The following is a 21,736-nucleotide window of genomic DNA, read 5'->3' as shown; positions in this document are numbered from 1 at the left end:
AAGGAGCAACTCTATGCTTGCTTGTTCTTCGTACACAAGTCTATATTGGAACACAGGATGAAGATAGGAAGCGGCCTTACATAGATTCAGGCCATTGGTCCATCAAACTCAGTATAGTCTACATTGAGGAAAGGAAAATAGCCAAAACGGCATGTCTCCTTATGCAGAATGGAATTAATTACAGATTTTTGTTTGTCTGAAGTCAATCTGTGTCATTCCAAATGGTAAAAAACCAAGCATTAAGCGCTGGTGCCACTAGCTTCATGCTGAAACAACTCATATTAATGAATGAACAATGTCAATTCCAGACAGGGTGAGAAAAGTATCAGCAGCATATTCCATTCGAGCGGATTTGTGTGGTCCAGATTTCAAAGATGAATTGAACTTTAAAATAATTTGCTTTGGAAGGTATGGCATTCTAAAGTAAGAAGTGGCTCTTTATTGTTAAATCAGAACACTTAAAAAAACACACACGAATATTTGAAAGCTCTGAAGCAATGTGCTCAGGGATTCATGCTGTATTTCAGTATAAATTGGGACCCAATGATAACAATGGCAACACAACAGCCATGGAGATGGATCCAGAAGTTCTTGAGCTGATCTGTTTAGGGAAGCTTTTAATCTTTAAGAAATTAGTGTATTTTAATATTTCTGTTGGAAGCCGCCCAGAGTGGCTGGGGAAACCCAGCCAGATGGGCGGGGTATAAATAAATAAATTATTATTATTATTATTATTATTATTATTATTATTATTATTATTATTATCTGAAGCTTTTGCAAAGCAGCACTTCTAACAAGACCTGCTGCAACAATGCAGTGCCACCATCCTCATAAGCCATGTTTGCTGTATGGGCAGTGCCGGTGGAGATGTCAGCGATAGGATGCCAGTCTCTATTCTCTGAGAAAGCACTTGGCAGCCCCTTGTCTCTCATGCATAAGGTTTTATTTCAGAATAGAGTGTCCACCTGCATTAACTGACAGGTAAAGTATGCACTCTGTCTTCTCTGTGTGTATATGCATGTGTGTCACTGTGGCAGATCCTCCCATAGGTGAACCTACTGCTGAACAAATCCACTGGTCTTGGTAGCTATGTAAGCACTCAAAAGATACTCTTGTTGCTGTTGCATCTGAATACCTTCCATGGATGAGTCAGTACTGGAAGTTTCCTAAGGAACCTTTATTCCAGGCAGCCCCTGGCTGCTAATCCAGGATGGTTTGCTGCGCAACTTGCAGTACCATCCAGCTATAAATAGTGTGCAAACGGTCCAGTAACTTCAGGAAGGAGCCTTATCAGGATGTGCATGTTATGGGAAGGTCAAGAGTAAGCAATGAACAAGCATTGCAAGAGGGATTTGCTGTTGCCACAATGCAGAGACTCTAACACTAGACTAACTCACTCACCTGGAACTAGACCTAGCTCATGGCAGAAAGGTAAGTGCTGTGCATGTTTTGGGTGCTGTTTTATCTGCTTGCAAAACAAAGGAATTTGGAAATAATTTGAACCACCACAGGAGAACTATCCGGGACTATCTCCTTGTTTCCTGGGTCCTGGGGGGGGGGGGAGAATAGGTGATTAGTTCCAGTAAAGTTTAAAGCCATTTGTGCAATTCTGAAGAAAAAATATTTTTGTGAACAGCCATGGTTCATCAGATAAGTAGTAAGCATGATTCACCGTTTCGATCCATTTCTGCACATTGTTGTCATTAATGGTTTAAGCCAATGATGGTTTAAGCCACTTTTTTGGCACACAGTGGTCCAGGGGCTGGAAGTGTATTTTGCTGTCAGCATTGCCCTTTCATAAGTCCCCTGGCTACATAATAAACCTGGCACTACCTAGCTACAAGGGCTTCACAGCTGTGGGCTACATGTGCTTAGCAATGGCCAGGGCATGCTGTATGAAATCCAGAGAGAGGTGTAATGCAATTTTCATTTCTGGAAAATCTGAAACTGTGGGCCTGTTGTCACTTTTTTTTTTAACCACATGGGGCGAGGTAAATTTGCTTCTGAGGCCAGCTGATACCCATAGACGGTCAGTTGGCCACTCCTTGTTTCAATGATAAAAAGTAACAACCTGGAACTGTGTTTCATGCACTTTAATGCTGATGCACCCAGTTAAAGGGACATCAGTTCAGGCCTGTTCTGGTGACGAGAAATGTTGAGCGACTCACCCACCGAAGGGTTGGTAAAGGATGTGGCTGTGGCTGGCGCACTGACATGTTTTTCCTCGTTTCTGTATTACAGCAGCAAGAAGGCCGGAGCCAAGGGCAAAGTTGGAGGGCGCTGGAAGTAAAGTTCTGGAAGGTGCCTGCAGGCAGAATCTTCAGCGGTGGCATGGCTAAAGATCGCTAGCCTCCCCTTTCCTCTTTAAATGCAAATTCCGTTCCCTCGCCTGAGCAAAACCATAGTTGCAACATCAGCCTGGGTTGCCTACTGCTTATTTCTTGGGCTCCCACATCTTCCAGAGCCAGTGCCCTGGAACGGAGATGACTCCCTGCTGACACCTCGTACGACCTGCTGTGTGTGTCCTTTTATTTTCCCAATCCCAGCCCTACACTGACTGCCCAGTAGAATGCAGTGTACGAATCACTTGGTTTTGTAAATAAAGTGTGACCGATAATGTACTTCAGCCATACACTCCTGACTAGTGTCTTCATTTTCCTCCATTCTGTTACTGTCTTAGAATGCATCCCCCCCCTCTCCTGGGACCAGAATGTATAATGGCCCAGACAGTTGGTAGAATTTAGCCACAGACCATGAAATGTGTGCCAATTTACACCCAGCAAAGGCTACAACAGCAGTGGGGAACCTGAGGCCTTCCAGATGTTTCTGGACTCCGCAACACCCTCAGGCTCAACAAGTGGGGCTAGGGATGATGGAAGTTGTAGTCGAACATCTGGAGGTATCACAGTATAAGGCATACTTGAATCCTATGCATATTTACTCAGAAGTAACTCCACTGAGCTCATTCTTAGCTATCCACCATGACAACTCTTCTTAAATCCCTGTTAACTTTGTTTCCTTGACCCTCTAGGACAGGGATGGGGAAACTGTGGCCTTTCAGATGTTGCTGGACTCCAACTCCCACCATTTCTGGTCACCGAACATGCTGACTTGAGGGCTCACCCACATTTCCATTTCCCCCGTGATTTATAGGCAAGGATCCAAAATGTTTTTTCCTTTTGTCCAGGAAACTCCACATTTACAGCTGAATTGGAACAAACGTCATTCTACAGAAAACCTGACTGATTCAGCAGTAAGCAGGGGGTTTTCCTAGGGAAAACAGTGGGCCAAAAGATGGACCTGCCTAGAAATCACATGACAAGCAAATGTGTGGGAGTTCATGACCAATAAAATCTGAAGGGCCATAGGATCTTCCACCCTTGCTGTAGAAGAAATGGGGAGAGTTATGCTGAGGGTTGCAGCTCCTCTTAACATGATTTGCTATCTCGTACACTGCTTCCTTCATTTTACCCCCGCAGAACTACTTGCCAATAAAGGAAAGGTAATTATTTGTTTACTAGCAGCCTCATATCTAGTGTAGCTTAGGAATTGTAAGAGGCAAGGGTGGAGGAGTACCAGTGAATTTTAAAATTTCTGATTCAAATCAGTGCAATTTTGAAAAGTTCAGCCTGCCATTTTGACTCAAAGCAGTGTATCCAAACATAGATGAAAACTGGTCCTTGAAATCACAAACCATCAGGCAAAATTTTTGAATATTGTAAGAGGTGTCAAAAGGCATCACAAACAAACAACGTTCCAAAATATAAAGCAGAGGTGGCTGGCTGAAAAGATGGAACCACGAAAAATCTCATTCCTTTTCCAACACCCTCAGTCACATTCACAGACAAGAACTACACAGCATTGGATTCAGCCAGCAGGACCCCACTGGTGTGCCTTAACTAGCTATTTTGCACACCTGGAAAATAGGAATTTCCTCCAGGCTCCAGCACCACACAAATGCTGTACAATAAGATGACCACCTGAAACAAGTTGTGCCCTGTACTCTCCTGATCTGCAAGATTTGAATGAAAACCATATGGACAAGTCCCTTTCCAGAATGTGGCCATAGGGTGAGGGAGCTCTCGCCTTTAAAGTTCAACATGCAAAGCATATTGTCAAGGATCTTTGGGAATGGCCATGAGAATACATTCAGGTTTGACTCTGCTAAATAAACAAATAAAGGCTGGCCATTCTGCCTGATCACAGCGAGGCATCAAGAGAGCTTTTTTTCCTTTCCTAAATAGCTTGGAGACATCACTATTTGCTGAATCCACTGATTTTCCAAATAGCCACAAGAACAGGTTGAGATAGGGCAGTTCCTACTAAATTGTCTGCAGGCTTCACTGCCTTGCTGTATCCATTAACCGAGCTTGTGAATGGCTATATGATTACACTGAGTTGATTGCTTTAGCTGCACAGTGTTCTCTAAACAAAGCTGAATGTTGGAAGACTCAGGACACCTAAGGCAAAGTGCCTCTTCACAGAGCACATAATTAAAATATGGAACTCATTGCGACAGGAGGCAGGGACGGCCACCAACCTGGGTGGCTTTAAAAGAGGACTTGCCAAACTCACAGAAGACAATGGCTATGAACCATGATGGAGAGATGCTCTCTGCCCATGTCATGTGCTTATAAGGAACAGGGAATATCTGGCATATTCCCACCAGTCACCATCTTGGAACCACTTATCATGCAGTATCTCAAGGGGGCTAATAAGGAACCTGTGAAGTAGGTCAGCATCACTTCTCTCAAATGAACCCCAAAGCAGACCAATTCCAGCTGCAGAAGCACAAAAGGTCACCCTTCACCTCCTTCCTTTGCGTAGCTCTGTGGAACAAGCAAGGGTCGCCGCGTCAAATAGGTGCAGCGAACCGATCTGCCCTGCAGGGGGCGATAGAGTGAATTTCTAATTTAAATCCTCCGCACATAGAAAGCGGGGCTAAATCGGAGGGAGCCCATAGAGATAGAAAATGCGTGCGTGACACGCAGCGTTCATTTTTGCATTCCAGTTGAATACAGCCGAACGCGCAATTCAATATGTAGGATCCCCTCTACTTCAAAATCTCTATGGTGCCGTGTGCGGTTTCTTTGAATGAGGAGCGTTGCGTTCCTGTCGTTCCATTGAGATTAACAGGGAACGAGAGCAAAGATGAGCTGCTCGTATCCGCAGATTTAAATTTCGACGCCCATAATCAATCAAACTGCCGGGTTCCTTCTGAGAAGTGGACTTTGCTCGTAGAAAATGACAGGGAACACCCCCCCCCCGGTATTTTAACGTATCTGAAGTTAGCGCGTCTCTCCCCATAGTTTTTAGATACAGTACATCCCAAACGCAATGCCGCTGAGTATTGGTTTGGGGCTGGTAGTGCAGCCCAATACGAATACGTGCCTGCTCCGGAGTAACACCATATGGGAACAGAGTCCAAGGCCGAAAAGAGCGGACCATCTCTGACTGGTGCCTCCAAACACCCCAAACTTCCAAGTAAAAAAAAATGCATACAGAACAGGGCCGGATTTAGGTTTGAAGAGGTATGTCCAGCTGTCCTTTGTCAACAACAAATTGTCGCTGTTTTTTGTGTTGAATATATGCTATATGGTAATTTATGGACCTAATAGGTATCTAAAGCCATTTGCACGTAACAAAATATGTATTTTATCAAAGTAATTGTTGAACTGAAATACAATTAAGAAGTATATTAATAGTGAAAAATTTTTGGGGCCCCCAAGAAAGTGGGGCCCTAAGCTTGTTTAGTTTATACCTAAATCCGGCACTGATAATACTCGCTGCCTTTTGCAGAGGAGGCTGGGATGTGCCGCTACCTAACCAGAGCAACGCTAAAACATCAGATTCGGCCTTTGCTTCCTATGGGCAGCTCTTACAGCCTCCGCAGGGGGAGGGGAACAAAGGGGGAGCCGAAGGAACCAACATTCATCCCAGACAAAAGCCATAATCGCCGCTCTATCGTTCCTACCTCTATGCGCTCCTACCTCTATGCGCTCCTCCCTCTCGTAGCAGGATGTGGCCGCCCCTTCCGGGGGTGACGAAAGCGTCGGAGGAGGAGGAGATCGGGAATCATGGCCAGGCGAATTCTGTAAGTGGCCGGTAGCGCGAGGGAGGGAGTTTCCCTCTCGCTCCGCTTCTGCGCCCCGTGCGACTCTGGCGGCGGCGGCGGTTCCTGCTTCTTTTGAAAGGGCTGCCGGGCTTAGCGAGGACCTCGCGGCCGTGGTGATGCAGCCCGGAAGGCGCTGCCCCTGCTGACCTCCGGCGGGCGGGAGGCTCCCCGGTTTGAGTCCTAAGCGCGGCTCCTTCATAAAAGCCACGGAGGGCGAAGCGGGGCAGGCAGAGGGAAGCGGCTTCCTCGCGCAACCGGCAGTGTAGCCAGGCAGGGAGGGAGGCCGGCAGCCGACGTGGTTCCCTCCAGACGCCATTGGCTCGCAGTAAATACTGCTTTGCAGGGGGTTGGACTAGATGACCCTCGGTCACTTCGAACTTTACAGTTCCACTCGTAGGAACTCCCGCCATACCTGGCCACGCCGATGGGAGTTGCCCAAGGAATATATCCCTATTTCTGTCACTGTGCTCTACTGTTTGGAGGTCATCAAATAGAAAATCCAGTTATATTACTAGAATTAAGCAAATGCAGGCTTTTTGCTTTGTATGAATGATCATCTTTGTTGAGTTGGAGTTGCTTGGAATCATACCTGTCAAGTTTTCCCTTTTTTTGAGGGTAATTCCCTTATACCAAATAGGATTCCTCACAAGAAAAGGGAAAAGTTGACAACTATGCTTGGAATAGAATAAATTCATTTATATCACATTTCCTTAAGAGATACGTAGGTGTATAAGGAAAAAGAAGCAGCTTGTTCTTTAAAACTAAGGTTTCAAAGCAGATTTATTCTTTTTATTTATAGCTTGGTGGAGAATTTATGATTCCCACTTCCTGGTAATAGATGTACTTGAAATAATTTGGATAAGAATTCCAGTCCCCCCATGGAATTATTTATTACTTCTGTCTATAGATATCCCCTGTACCAGTATGGAAATCCTCAAATAAGGGTTTTCCGGACAGATTACTTCTTGACAATGGTGAGGCCTGGTGTTCCGCAGCCAGAAGACACTGTGCAATTCCGCATCCCCATGGAGTAAGTACATACAAGGAAAGGAACTTCTGCTTATTGGGTTAAAATCAAACACTTCAAGAAGACATCTCCCCAGAATGTTGCAAGTATTCTGGGTCCAAAGGACAAAGACAAAGCTTAGACTCATAGAAGGGATCCAAGGGTCATCTAGTTCAACCCCCTCCAATGCAGGATACTCAGCTAAAGCATCCATGACAGATGGCCATCCAATCTGCTTAAAAACCTCAAAGGAAGGAGAGTCCACCACCACTTGTGGGAGTCTGTTCCACTGCTGAACAGCTCTTACTGTCAGAAAGTTTTTCCGAATGTTTAGTCGGAATTTCCTTTCTTGTAACTTGAATCCATTGCCTTGAGTCCTACCCTCCAGAGCAGGAGAAAACAAGCGTGTTACCTCTTCCATGTGACAGCCCTTTAGATATTTGAAGATGGCTATCGTATCTCCTCTCACTCTCCTTTTTTCCACGCTAAGCATAGCTAACTCCTTCAAGTGCTCCTGGTAAGGCTTAGTTTCCAGACCCTTGATCATCTGGGTTGCCCTCCTCAGCACACGTTCCAATTTGTCAACAGCCTTCTGAAATTGTGCCCATAATTGGACACAGTATTCCAGGTGTGGCCTGACCAAGGCAGAATAGAGTGGTACTGTTAATTCCCTTGATCTGGACACTATCCAGTAGTGGCATTCCAAACAGGTTGAAATGTCTGGGCTCTCTTCAAGCACAGCCTCACATAGATTTGGTTTGTATGTCACATTAATCCAAACTATGACATAGTGTGAATTTGCGGGATCTTGGGGGCTGCTTTGCTCCTCCCTAGTTCTCCCGCTGGGCTTGGCTGAGTTGAGCTAAGCCTTTGCTGTCTGAACCCAGGTCGTGGGTTAGCTCTCCAGGACAAGCCGTGAGCCATAAACCATGGACAAACCTTGATTACAGTTCATGATTAGTCTGGTGAAAGCTAAATTATGAGCCTGGCTTTGGAGAGCCTGCTAAGCCAAGCCATGGTTTTATCTCAGCGCAGCAACAGAATAACTGGAAGAGCAATGCAGCCATGATCCCCCCCACACAGAGCCTGTATGTTTGTGTGTTCATGTCAAGCCATGGTTAGGCTTAGCTGATGTGTGAACCAGACCAAAGAATGCATTTCAGTCATCCAGCCTGGAGGTGACAAGTGCATAGGTTGGTTTCTCCAGGAAAGGACCCAATTGGCATATCAGACAAAGGCACTCATGGCCACCCCTGCCACCTGAGCATTTGGGAGCAGAGTTGGGTCCAAAATGCAGACCTGTTGCTTCAGGAAGAATGCAGCTCCATCCATAACAGGCTGAACAGCTACTCCTGGGTGACTAGAACCCACAGCCAACAGTAGCTCTGTTGTATCTGGGTTAAGCTCCAGGTTTTTTTTTTTACTCTTGATTTGTGTTAATAAAAGTCATCTCCTGCACCCCCCTGCCAAGTATATTTTCCCCAAAGACATGGGTTGTTATGTAGCTATCTTACCATATATATGCACACTAGAAGTGTTTCTGTGTTGTAATTGTTTGCATTTGGTGCAGAATGACAAGAGTGGAATTGAAGGATTACCTTGAAAGTATATATAAAGTTCCTGTGGCTGCTATAAGAACCAGGATACAGCATGGTGAGTCTTCTGTATACGTTTGGAGGGCATTTGGAGTTCTGTCTTCCAACAGAACTCTTTCAGTTTATTCCTCCCTCCCTGTCCCCATTAAATCTACTAATAATCCACCCATCCTCTGGGGGGATTGTGGTGAAAGCTAAAGATTTGAGAAAGGTCGCCCTGAAACAAATGAATGTTCAGGCCCATCTCCATAAAGTTCAAAGGCCCTACCAAACTCAATTTTGGACAAGAAAACACCATGGAAAATGTGTTTGCATTTGTCCATAATTGATTTTTGCCACCTATCCCGGGACTTAGGAATGTTGTGGTATGAAGGCACTTGAGGCTGCCATCTTGCTGAAGCTGAGCAGTTCTGCATCTGACCAGACCAGTACTTGGGTGGGAGACTCCTTCAGAACCATACACATGCTGCAGTGTGCTCCGTGGCAGAAGAAAGGCAGGAAATCTAAATGGAAGAAAGTGCAGTCCTAAAATTCAATCCAGCCCCTTTGTAAGAAAATCTGGAGTATGGTTTTCCTTCAAGAATATTGTTGGTATAGTAGAGAGCAGTAGAGACTCAGAATTGCAAGATTGGTTAGGAAAGTAAATCTTTTTAGATAATAAGCTTCAAATTTATAAGAGAGAGAAAAATGACTATATAAAGGAGATCGATAAGTAAAGGGCAAAAATGTGAGATTTGCTAAAGCATCCTTAGCCAAATAAATAAGACAAAGTGCGCTGAACTTTCTAACCATGCTGAGTGCTTCATTGTCTGAGCACAGTCCACTGGGAGTTTGATTTCTATGAACTTTTCATCTTCCTTATCGAATCCTAAACCACTGGAAACTAGTACGTGTGCATGAGAAGAGAGAAGGGTGGGGGTTGAGAAAATATAATGAACGTGTGGAGATTTAGCTCAGACTCTTCCAAATGTATATATTTTCTAGGTTCGGTATTAATTGTAAATACTTAACAGCATTTTAGAAACAGAAACGACACTTTCTGCTGTGCATAGATAATGCTAAGGATGGCAGGTCAGGCTGAGGCACTTGAACTGTGCCAATGTGGATGCTTCTCTTAGTTCAGTAAAAAGTTCTCTCTTGTACCGTTTGTGTGTGTGTGTGTGTGTGTGTGTGTGTGTTATGTACTGATGCTTTACATTAATTATCTGTGTGTGCCACTATGACCTATAGTTAATGCAGTTAAATAAAAAGTTGATTACGGTGTAAAACAGCATCATGGGCAGTAAAACTACATCCTTGGCACTCAGGAAGTGCAGCTGGTGAGACTACAAAACTCATTCCCCCCAAAGATCGGAACCGATTCTAATTGAAAAAAACATTTATTAGGGAAGGGATGAATTGCTGGTAGTTTGTGGGAAGTGAAGTGAAGCCTTCATATGCTTAACAGGTTCAATGAAGCAGAGGGATCACAGAAACCGACGAATCAAGAAGCCCGATTACAAAGTTGCTTATGTACAGCTGGTGAGTAAATACATTTCTCAAGTGGCTGGGCCCAAACATTCTAAATCTTAAAAATCGTTAAAGTTAATGCAATTTAGGCAGACCTGTATAATGTTCCTTCATTTACACAATGTAGTTTTTGGTAGATTCTCTTTTTTCAGTTGCCTGTTTTAATTTGATTTATTTCCCTTTTAAGAACTAATAGTATTATTATTATTATTATTATTATTATTATTATTACCGTATTTACTTTTTATTAAAGATTTTATTGGGTTAGAAAAATACGTGCATTGTCTCTATTTTCAGGTCGCATAGTCTTTTCTAAAAATCAGTTACATTTGATGTGAGACATTAATGTTGTACACTGTATAAGGTTGGGGGGAGAGGGAGGTAGACTTACATTATTTTACTTAGTGTATATGTGGGGTTTTTGCATCAGTGTCACTTGGGTAGGTTCTCATTCATTTTTATTTATTGACATATTTATCTCACATTTTTGAGGGAAGAGCCTGGGCCAGGATGTTACAGTTCTGAGGACTACAAGAAGGTGACTGAGAAATTGTTAAAAGTGCTTTTATCCCCACAGTTCACTGTTTTCTTAGTGCAGCAGTTCATGGACTCAGAATGTCGACTCTGTGATGCTAATGGCATGTCCATTCTGCTAGTCTCACAATTGGATTCTCACTTTTTTCACTGAAGCTGAAGAACACACATTTGAACAGAATAAAAAAAAATTCCTTCCAGTAGCACCTTAGAGACCAACTAAGTTTGTTATTGCTGCTACTGGAAGGATTTTGTTTGTTTGTTTGTTTGTTTCGACTACGGCAGACCAACACGGCTACCTACCTGTAACTAGAACATTTGAACAGGACAGCTATAGAGTGAAATCATTTAATCTTACTGGCAATATTAGTAGCCATTCTCTTTTAATTTTTGGTATCCTCAGCGTGTAGCCAAAATTTGTGCTTGCTGCTCTCCCAGCTCAGGAACTGGAGGGGTTTTTCATATGCCATGCTGCATTGGGCTTCATGGATCAAAGTCTTGCTGTTTTGGACCTGTGAAGCTCAGGGAGGCTGCAGGGATAAGCTCCTCCTGCTCCTTTCAGGCTTGAGAGAAGGGCAGGGGAGTCTTACTGAACTTCACAGGTGCTCTTTTGATGCAGACAGACAGACAGACCATCCTCACTCCTTCTGTGCCCTGCACACTCTTTGTATCTTTTGGATCCCTGATAATTTACTATTGCATCTTAATGAGTTGCTGATCTGTGAAATGACTCTTCATTCTTTCTCTCTCTCTCTTTTAAGCCACCTTTAGTTAACATTTTCAGAGATAAATGGAGAAGCTCTTCATCAGCCTTAACCAGTTTGTCCTTATCTGTGCAGTGTTTCTTGGTTGACCTTAATCTTGCTCTCAACAATGACTAACCTTCAGTTCCTCATGACTGGAAAGTCTTTGAACCAATAGTCACATTTTTTTAACCCCACTTCTCATTAGTTTTTAATTAGTGGCTAATCCTGTAGGGCTCCTGTTATGTTTTTCTTGCTTAGTTGTGCGTAACTCAGTATTACATTAGAAATAATATTACTCATGAATGACGTGGGAGGAGAAAACATTGCTAAGGCCTGATTTATATGGCTTGAGGATAGCATACGGCTTTTCAAATGGATGCATTTGAGGTGGTGGCCATCATAAATCAACTACCTCCCCATGGCTCTCAAAGGTGAGCTAGGATGTTATAGCTTCCTGCCTTGGTTCGTGATGTTGTATCATTTTCACAAAGAGCTAGTCCAGGATGAAACAGACAAGAAGGGAGTCCTTCGTCATTCCGAGGTTCTGTTCCGTCCTCCTTCCTTTGCTTCAAACCCTGCTTCACCCCTTGATTGGTGTAAACAAGTCCAAGGCGCAAACAAGTTCATGTTTCTTAGACATTCTGGGTAATCCTGTAAGAAAGCCATCTGTTTTGGAAGGTTTTCATGTTGACCTGAAAGAGTCAATAGGTGGCAGCATTATTCTTCCCTGTATTCTTTGTCTTCGTTTGCTGGCATTCTTACGCATCTGAGAAATATTGTTTTGTCTTGAAGGCAGCAGTTACGTTTCCCTACTCTGGAAGTCATCAGCTTCTAGTTTCCAGGGCAACTTGTGCAATATAATATGCACACATTAATCATTGCATTTCAAGTGTTGGAAGATGAAAACCCTGATGTGTTAGACATCATATAACACATAGCCGTATGGGCGAGAGTAGATAGTTGACTCGCATGCACAAGGACCAGGTTGTCTGGAAGATTGAGGACTCTTTCTCCGCACACACCCTGAACTTGGCAAGTGAATAGTTCAGCGCAGGTGGTATTTGTCTCCCATTGCAAATGACCTCAAATTAGTGCTTGTGGTCAATATCACCTTCAGGAGTTTCAGGCTGTTCTTGGTGTGCTCTCTCCCTTCTTCCCGGGGAGAAAACGTTTTGTAGCCTTGATTATGATGCAGAACTAATGATTGCCTTTTATGCTTCAAAAACTAGCACCAGGTTATATATCAAAATGGAAACTGCTTCTGTGCCTGGAGAATCTCAGCTGCTCTCTTCCCTTCTTCCCTCACCTCCTCCTATTAGTGAGGTTCAGGCATGTAAGACCTGCGGGTGCATTTACCAGGTTAGCTGATGCCAAATCACTTGAGAAGGGTGTGGCCTAGTGGCTAGCGTAATCGTCTTGGAACCTTCTAAAAACACTGAAGCTTGTTGCCTTGAATAGTTCATGGCTGCCACGTGTGGTGTGGTTTGGGGGTCGTGTTCTTGGTTTTTTTTTGCAGCCTGCTGATTCTGTTGCAGAGAGTCGCTGTTCATCAAATTACAGTTCAGTCAACAACTTCACCTGGTAGAAGGACTAAGGCACTTCTCCCCCGTCCCCGGTTTGGATCTCGTTACAGTCATGTATGCCTTCAGAACTTTAAGGCGAGATTTGCGTAAAGGATCATACGTAGAGGTGCCCTTGGATGGCTCTTCAGCTCAGGGCCGGCCCTAAGGCAAGGCTGGGTGGCGCAATGCGCCAGGACACCGGGCTGCTAGGGGGGCGCCACGCTGCGGCGTCTGTGAAAGCCACACTGCACCCGCCAGACAGCCACACTCGGAAAGGGGGGGGTGCGCTGGAGGGATAGTTCGCACCAGGGCGCCAGATATTCTCAAGGCGGCCCTGCTTCAGCTGCTGCAGAACACAGCAGTCCGTCTGACGGGTGTGGGTCTTTGAGATCGTAGTAGAACTTTCCTGGTTGGAGCAAAGTGGTTTGTTCATAAGGTTCATTGCTCCCAGAGCTGTAATCCTATCCTAAATGAGACCCATAGCAAATGTCCATTGACCCTGCTGAGAGATTTTGTCCATTGGTCCTAAACAAATGGTTGTAAATATGGCAGAAGTTCAGATTTGACTTTCAGTGAGTAATAAACCACCATTCTTTACACTCGTGACCTTAGCTATCACAAGGGATAGGGTTTCCGATGGATATTTAGCCCTCTGCATGTAGTTATTCTTCTGGATATAGTTGAAGTTACAAAATGGTCAAGTTAAACTAGCTACTGAACATGCACAGTAACTATTTTTCATAAAGCTTTCAGCACTCCGGAATCTGACCAGTGCAAAATTACTGCATGGTATTGTGAGGCTTTATAAAGCTTTCAGTTCTGAGAGTTCAATGTAATGTCTTGGCTGTTTCAAATCCTATCTGGCCGCTGGCCAAGATCAGCATTTCTCGGCAAAACAAGAGGTGGAAAGAGCCAACTTGTCTGCACTGACTTCTATTTATTAAAAGGTTCCAGAAACAGATTGACTTCTACTCAATATTTGATTTTGACCAGCCTTGGAACTGGGAACTGGGAGCACTTTCCATAGATAGCTGGAAGGGTATTGTCTAGTTCTGCTATTGCATCTGAGCATTTCTCTATGCCCTCTTACTTGAAACAAATGAAGAGGGTGGGAAAGAGATGTAGCATTTTGTGGAACCATCTGCCCTGAGCAATATACTTTCAGCCTCCCAACTCTGTGACTAGGGTTGAGCGTGCAGAAGAAAAGTTCAAGGGCTAGCACCTTGGCTCATCCCACAGGCCATATCCTTGCCCTTTGAGAACAGAAGGTCCATGTCTACCATAAGACAAGGCCTCTCAGTTTTCAGCTTGGCAGTAACCCCAGCCCTGGTATATGTAGAAACATCACTCAATGACGACATTGTGCAGGCAAGGAGAAGGGACAGGTGGCAACCATGCTAATGTTGCTTGGTGACTTTCCAGTGCTGCCCGTGGTGTCTATACTGGAGTTATTTTTGTTGCTTTACCGTATTTTGTTTTTAGAGTTTTTTTAGGACCAGGGTGGACAGCAACAGCACACAACCAAAATACGCCCAGGTGTTAAAAGCCCTTTCTCTCTCTTTCTTGTGTTGTTTCTGGAAAATGTTCAAGCTTGGATTTCAGTAGACCTCCGGAACAGTTATCAAAAATGTTCCTGGGATCTTTCCTAAAGGGCAGAATTAGAGGTGCAGGATAGAGACATTGCATTCCGCAATGGCATGCAGGGGTGGAAATGGTCTCTTATGTATGGGGGCAGACTTCCTATGTTAGAACTTGGAATGATATACGTAGGAGTGCTTCTGCTTTGAGGCCTGGATCTCTGTAAATTGGGACCAAGATCTATCACCTGTGCTGTAGGGTGGGAAGCGATAGATGTAGAAAGCTAAAATTGCACCTCCTTGTGGGCCTAGTTCCCTTGTGCACACATCCAAAATCATTGCATGAGACTGCTATCATTGGCAAAAGCTCAGCTAGCTTGCAAAGCAAAATTTGATTGTAGAAATGCAGCAAAAATGCTCATGTCTTCTGAGTTTTATATGCTGTTGATTTCCAAGTTCTTTAGGGGTGGGCTAAAACTGTGAAGGTATTTTGGAAAGTAGTTTCAAAATAGCCCCAGACAATATTTTTATAACACCTCTTTCTATGCGATGTTATTGTCTGATGGTTTTATTATACCAATTCCTCTACTTGAATTGAATGGAAAGCTGACAAGGTTGATTTTAATGAGGTTGTCAACACTATGGAAAAATAAAGAGATAATGTCAACGGAATAGAATGCTGTCCTCGAATAATAGGTTCCTGCTGTTAAATAAAAGCGAAAAGTTCAGCTGATGATTGTTTTCCAAATGGGAGACGTTGAGTCTGTGGCAGCGCTCTCTCTGCTGGCGTGGGCTCTCTTCATTATGGGGAGTGATTGCTATAAATGTAATCCTACATTTCAGGAATTACATGTATTTCAAGAATCACTTTTTATTTCCTATCGTTACAGTGTTTTGTCTAGCATATCATTTTCCTCGGTCTGTTGTGCAGCGGACATGGAGGCACTCAGTAACCATGGTCTGTGCTTTAATGCACGCTCTCTCTCATACACACACACTCTCTCTTCTGGACCAAATGCTACCAGACCCAGGGTTGAGAAGATCACTGAAAGTCTTCCCTAATTGATCCACTTCAGTGGTGATTCTGTCCCCACCACTTTTACATCTATCTTAAAGGGGGAAAGTACCCATAAAACTGCTGTTTGCCCCCCCCCCCGGTAATTTTAACCACACGGAGGTGCATTTGTCTTCTCTTGATACATTAGTCTGGGAGAAAAGAGTGAGCTGAAGAATGTTCTGAGGCAACCCAAGGCCTTCTGCTGGATCAGTGTTGTCATTTGCACCTGCTGCAATCGAGAAATTTAATTTTGTAAATGTATACAGCCTTTCCATAATTTCTCTCCAGCAATTGATCTTTTGGCTAGGCAGGAACATCTTTTGATCTGGCCGCCTGCTTCCTTAATGGTAACACAAACCCTTGCACCATATTTCCTAAGTCACTGTTTTCTGCATGGACATCTGGGTCATTATTGAACTGGTGCAGGATATTTGCCTGTCTGTCATTTATGTAGTAAGGGGCACTGGGAGAGCCAGTGTGGTGTGGTCATTTGGGTGTCAGACTAAGGCTGAGGTGTCGCAGGTTCAAACCTCCACCTGACAATGAAGCTCCCTGGGTGATCTTAGGCCAACAGAGTGACCAGCCCGTCTTGTAGGGTTGCTGTGAGAATAAAAAGGGGGGAAGGATTTATGCCAGCCTGCGCTCTTTGGAGGAAAGGTAAGATAAAACATATTCTGCATCTAACTTCCTGCAAACTCTGCTGAGTCTCTTGGGGGTTGGCAGTAGCGTTCTGGACCAGCTGAAACTTCCCACAGCTGTCCAAAGAGTTGTAGCTGCTACCGGAACATGATATTAAGCATTTGTTTTCTATCTTTAGGCTGCGGGACAAACTTTTCAGTTTCCAGACTTGTTTCCAGAAAAAGAAGAAGTCATTGAGCCTGGCTCTTTTGAAGAGACCCAGAAGAAATTTATGGAAGATGAGAGGCAGAGGCAGAAAGGCGACCCCAGGCAAGCAGACGTTCCTACCTGGTTTGGACTTTGATGGAAGCAGCTCAGAGGGACTCCAACCATTGCACCCAGTATGGGTTCTCATCTTGTACTGTCATTATGTGGATGTCCTCCCCACTTCTATAAAGCCTTTTGAAAATACACTGCTCATACTCCCTTTGTGCAGCAGGATCACTCCAGCTCTTTCCATTTCAGCTCATGATGTTTCTTTTTGTGGATTGAAATGCTAACTCCTCTATCCATCTCGAAGGCCTTTTCCATTTAGGCTGTTGCTCTCCCCTTTCCTGGTCTGAATAGTTTATTTCACCGCTTTTTACTGGTGTATAGAAAGGCTGAGACAGCCAATACATATGCCATATGCAAGATTTGGGGTGACCTTTGCTATCTCTGAATTGGCAGACAGCCTCATACTTTGGGTACCTCACACAGTTTCCTGGGATGACCCTGTTGGGTGTTTGGGATTGATGTGGGCACCATTAATGAGACACTGGCACGGCTGCGTATTGGGGAGTGGAGGTATCGCACAATGTCTTCCTGCAGCCTCAAAGTTCATTCTGAATTTTCAAAACATGTATACACAAACTGAGGCCCTGACCCAATAAAAAGCACTGCCTTGCCCACTTAGTTATTGTGTGTGTCGTCAGTGTGTTGGCTTTGCCTATCACAGGGGTCCCCAGACTACGGCCCGGGGGCCGGATGCGGCCCAATTAGCCTGCCAATCCGGCCCGCGACGACGCCCGCCGCTGCCGCCCGCTCTTACGGTGCGCAGCGCGGCAGCGCTCTTCCGGGTTGGGGAAAAAACGCCGAAAATCCTTTGTGCTCATGCGTATGGGCCTCTCCCGACCCGGAAGAAGTCATTTCTGGTGCACTTCCGGGGCGGGGGAGGCCCACGCGCATGCGCACAACGGATTTTCGGCGCTTTCCCCACCCTGGAAGCTCGCCGCCACGCACTCCCCCGCCCGCCGGCCCACACAGGCGCGCGCTCCCCCGCCCTCCGGCCCGCCGCGCGATCAGCGCGGTGGGAACCGGCCCAAACGCCGGTAAGTCTGGGGACCCCTGGCCTATCAGGATTCCCAAGTCTTTGCATAAGGCTGCACTTCCCTCCCCAACTTGAATCCGTTACAGTGACTTGAGAAAAGGTTGCCATTTGCCTCGTTTCTTGTTTAAAGAATTATTTGCCCTTTTGTGTATGCTTAGTCCTGCTTTCCATTTTCTTATCTCTTATTTTTCAAGTTCGTTTTTCAGTTTTCAGTGAAGATGGCACAACATTAGGCAGCCTGCTCTGTGGAAGCTGAGCTCTGTTGCTTTTTGGGGAAATACTAATTCAGATGTTGTGGTGTGTGGGTGGATATCCCAGAGGCCTGTCCTGCTACCTAAACCACCAGTGTGTGCTTCAATAAACATGACCCTTTCCCCTCCCCAGTTCTCTAATTCAGCAAAGCCTCCGCCACTGTTTAGTAGGATGGGAAAACATGCTGGATGTGGCAGACTATGAGCATTTTTCTGTTGTTGAGCTCCGGAGCTGCACTGTACCCAGCCGAAGGCTGGGGCTTTGTTGACTTACACGCTGCAATAGACCTAAGCCCTTGTGACTGGTGCACATAGCCTAACCTGGCTTATAGAGGTTGGCTTGGCTTGCGTACCTTTCTTTATATCCAGACTCATTTAGAATCCTGAGTGATCAGTGGGTCAGGCTTGCTTAAGCCTGCGGATGACCCACTTTCCCTTGGGATCTTCCTTTCCCCTTTTGCTACCCAGCTATGCAATTATTCCACTGCTACTCAATCAAAAGCAGGAAGCCAAGTTGATAGACCATTGTCTCCCAAGAGGGAATAATATTTGAATCCCAAGGCAAAGCACATTCAGTGCAGCCAACCGGAAGCCCCACCAGACGTTCAGCTTCCAAAAATAGTTTGCAAACCGGAACACTCACTTCCGGGTTTGCCGGTTTTGCCGGAGCCAAAACGTTCGAGAACTAAGCTGTTCAAAAACTAAGATGCGACTGTATATGTGTATATGCATGTATATATTTATATGTATTTATATATGCAGAAGCAATTCATACATTTTTTAAGCTGACGAGCAAGTTTTCTGCCTACCGTGTTTCTCATAAAATAAGACACACCTAGAAAATAAGCCATGGCAGGATTTTCCTGGGTTGAAAAAATATAAGACATACCCCCAAAATAAGCCATAGTGGTGGGAGCAGGTCTGGATGGCGCCATGGAAGAGGAAGATGCCTCTCAGCGCCCGGAACCGGATGCTGCTGCCCCTCCAAAATGCCCAGCAGCGTGCGCCGCGCCGGCGACGGAACACAGCTCCGAGCCCCATCGCGGCGGGACCCAGCAAGAGCCGCCGCGCGCGCCGCGTGGAGCCCGGACCCGGCGGGACCCAGCAGCGCCGACAAAGCGCCCAGCAGCAACAGCAGCCAATTCCGGGGCGCCAAGCCGCGACAGGAAGAGGAGGTAATTTTTTAAAAAAATAAGACACCCCCATAGGCTTATTTTCTTAAGTAAATTAATATAAGACGGTGTCTTATTTTAAGAGAAACACGGTAGTTATAAGGATGCTCTGTTCATCCTATGATACTTACCTGGTTCACAGTAGGGCATTTCTTCCTGACTCCCTTTTCCACAACAAGGCTTTAGGCAAGGAGAAAGTGATTGCCTAGGGATTCAATTGTGCTAAGCTGCTTCTGGTGAACTTTGGCTTCATTTCTGCATAACATTGCTGCTCAGCTGAATATGCCCTCAGAAGAAAAAGATAGCAGCAGCAGCAGCAGTTCTTCAGATCTGAAGATGGAAGGTAGTAGAAAGCCAGGAGATGAACAGGACACAGAGAGAATCAATCCCCTCCCAGTTTCTTCTAGCTACACCCATGGGCTCTACACTGGAGCCTGGATGGCTGGACAGAGGAATTGTTTGGGGATGAGGATATTTATTGAATGTGGTGCCAGCTTGTCCTCTTGTGTAATTCTTCTACAAATGTACAAAACAACACAGAATGTCAAAGCTTGGTGAGTGCTTTGGCTTCTACTCAGCTGATCTGTCTGGATGGTAGATTATTGATCTTTGGGAGGCAAAGGGTCATGATTCGTGCTTTCTTAACCAGCAACAAAGCGAAATCTCTGAATAGTGAATTGGATAAAGTGGTAGTTTCACAAAAGCTTATACCATAATAAATGTTAATTTTTACAATGTCTCCAGCCTTGTGCTTACTGTTTTTAAATTCAAAGTGAGTGAGCATTCTGAAGGTATCCCTAGTTTGTTTTTAAATAATTTGCTTGCAGGCTGAACTGCTTCATTCCATTCATCTCTTAATTCTGAAACTCAAGGAGTCAGCCCATGAAACTTAGCAGTACAGTCAGGGCAGGTAAAAAAATATTACTGTTTCACATAGTGAAAAATTAACTTTCAACACTAGCTTCAATGCATTTTTCAAAGAGGAGAAGACAACATGTCATGGATATAATAACAGATTTGGGGTATTGTAGCTGAATTAAATACCTATTTTCAGGAGCAACATACCACTAAATATTGGTTTATGTGGACACAAAATTGTTATATGCTACCCACATCCCCTTTGTAGGCTCTCTGGAGCAATGCCTCCCTGTTTTTTGTTTTGCTTTCTCTATATGATCAACTGAAGCAGCAGCTTAGTCATTAAGGAGGCTTCATGTGAGCGTATACAACTTGAATTTTCTGCTTTCGAGAGCCTGTCATTTGGAAAAGCATTGAATCTTCCCCGCTGACACCTTCTTTTTCTCTCCCCCCCCCCCGCCCTCAAACCTTGGCCACAACAAATGTTTTTCATTCAAACTTGAAATCAGAACAACTCATAAAATGTTTACAAGGAAACAGCTGTTCCCCTGAGAGGCAATCTAAGTAGGGCTTTTACGCACACCCCTTCTGCTCATTAGTTGCCTTTGACACCCCCTCTCCTTTTGAGTGTCCAGCATGTCGCTTGCTGCTTACAACTGCTAGGAGCTGCCTGCCCCTTTTGTGTACAACTAACCAAAAAAAATATTTCAGAGTGCGTCATGATCTACTTAAGCTAGCAGGTTGGTCCAAAACAGAGGGTGATCAGAGAGATTTTTTGCCACACAGTAGTTAATGAGAAAAAGCCCTGGGTCCACCTACAGCTGGTCTTAAAAAAGAAAAAAAAAACCAGAATATACGCTGGTTTTCCAAAAGGATACAGTATTGGATTTACAAAGAGATGGCTTACCGTTTTGGATGGAGCTGGTTTGACAGAATAGTTGGCCTCCTGTATTCTATGTAGCACAGCTGCTTTGCAGCCACTATTGAATATTTAGCACCGCATGTGTGCGATACAGCGCAGAGAAGTCAGTGTTCACTGCGGGGTTTGGAATAATGAACAATTATTTAAATGATTAAAAATGGCACCTTCATATTTGGAAGCAGCATGGCTCTGATTACCAGATACTGGGAATAAACCACAGCAGATGAGTGCCTCTGCATTTCACAAGGACATCTGGTTTATCCACTGCTGGAAACAGAGTATTGGATTGTGGTGGGCTTTCATTCTGACTCAGCGAGGTTGGCATCTGTCTGTCTCGAGAGGCAATGGTGTGTGCCTCAGGATGAAGTCAGACTGCTGCATTAGCAACACCAGGGCGCAAACCTGGGCAGTGTGTGTATGGAGGTCCCGGGCTGTCCAGGCCTCGCTGATGTGGTCCAAAGGAAAGCAGAGAAATACATTTGGCACCAACTTGGCTGCAGGAGTTGCTGGAAGGAGGCATACAAGACACCATCCAACCGTCCTAGGGACTCCACTCTGGATTTGTGTAGGGTTTACTCCTTGGCCTTTTCTGCTCCCTAAGATATCCCTCAAGGCAACAGAGGTTTAGGACCAGAATTTTCCATCTCCTAGATGGGCTACCTTTCCAGTTGACAAACCCCAACTACTCCCCATTTCCCTCCACAGCATGTTCAGAAACCACCTTCTTGACCATTGGAGCCACCATTGGTCTCATCCACTCAATCCACTGGAGCCTTTCTTTGCATGCAAGGGAAGTCCCTAACTCACCCATTGGCTACCCTCACCTGGTTGAGCTGGCCAGTCAA

General features: G+C 44.9%; 2 protein-coding genes across 13 annotated transcripts in view; both read left to right on the top strand.

The window, feature by feature from the left end:
• Window positions 1-2,632, top strand: part of TNNT3 (troponin T3, fast skeletal type) — a 43,855-nt gene extending 41,223 nt beyond the window's left edge. For all 11 annotated transcript variants that reach the window (XM_035121122.2, XM_035121405.2, XM_035121271.2 and 8 more), the window contains one exon: window positions 2,242-2,632. In XM_035121122.2, coding sequence (XP_034977013.1) covers window positions 2,242-2,290 — 49 coding nt within the window. In that variant the 3' untranslated portion in view covers window positions 2,291-2,632. The remainder of the gene's footprint in view (window positions 1-2,241) is intronic.
• Window positions 2,633-6,007: 3,375 nt separating this feature from the next.
• On the top strand, window positions 6,008-19,848 carry MRPL23 (mitochondrial ribosomal protein L23). Of its 2 annotated transcripts, none has more exons than XM_035121068.2 (5): window positions 6,008-6,094; window positions 7,023-7,145; window positions 8,692-8,774; window positions 10,164-10,237; window positions 16,519-19,848. In XM_035121068.2, exons 1-5 carry the CDS (start codon window positions 6,078-6,080, stop codon window positions 16,681-16,683), a joined length of 462 nt encoding a protein of 153 aa, XP_034976959.1. In that variant the 5' UTR covers window positions 6,008-6,077; the 3' UTR covers window positions 16,684-19,848. The 2 variants fall into 2 exon arrangements, with proteins under 2 accessions (XP_034976959.1, XP_034976975.1); XM_035121084.2 differs by lacking the exon at window positions 6,008-6,094 and adding an exon at window positions 6,152-6,286.
• Window positions 19,849-21,736: the final 1,888 nt, after the last annotated feature.

The sequence above is a fragment of the Zootoca vivipara genome, chromosome 1, assembly GCF_963506605.1.
Source record: "Zootoca vivipara chromosome 1, rZooViv1.1, whole genome shotgun sequence".
In the NCBI taxonomy this organism is placed as follows: Eukaryota; Metazoa; Chordata; class Lepidosauria; order Squamata; family Lacertidae; genus Zootoca; species Zootoca vivipara.
Note: the sequence above shows the minus strand (reverse complement) of the source record. Positions and strands in the feature narration are given on the sequence as shown.

What these genes read in the sequence shown, in the direction of transcription:
- MRPL23 (XM_035121068.2), top strand. An exon ending in AAGAACCAGGATACAGCATG is followed by an intron (nt 8,775 to 10,163) that starts GTGAGTCTTCTG and finishes TATGCTTAACAG; the next exon opens with GTTCAATGAAGCAGAGGGAT. An exon ending in AAGTTGCTTATGTACAGCTG is followed by an intron (nt 10,238 to 16,518) that starts GTGAGTAAATAC and finishes TTCTATCTTTAG; the next exon opens with GCTGCGGGACAAACTTTTCA.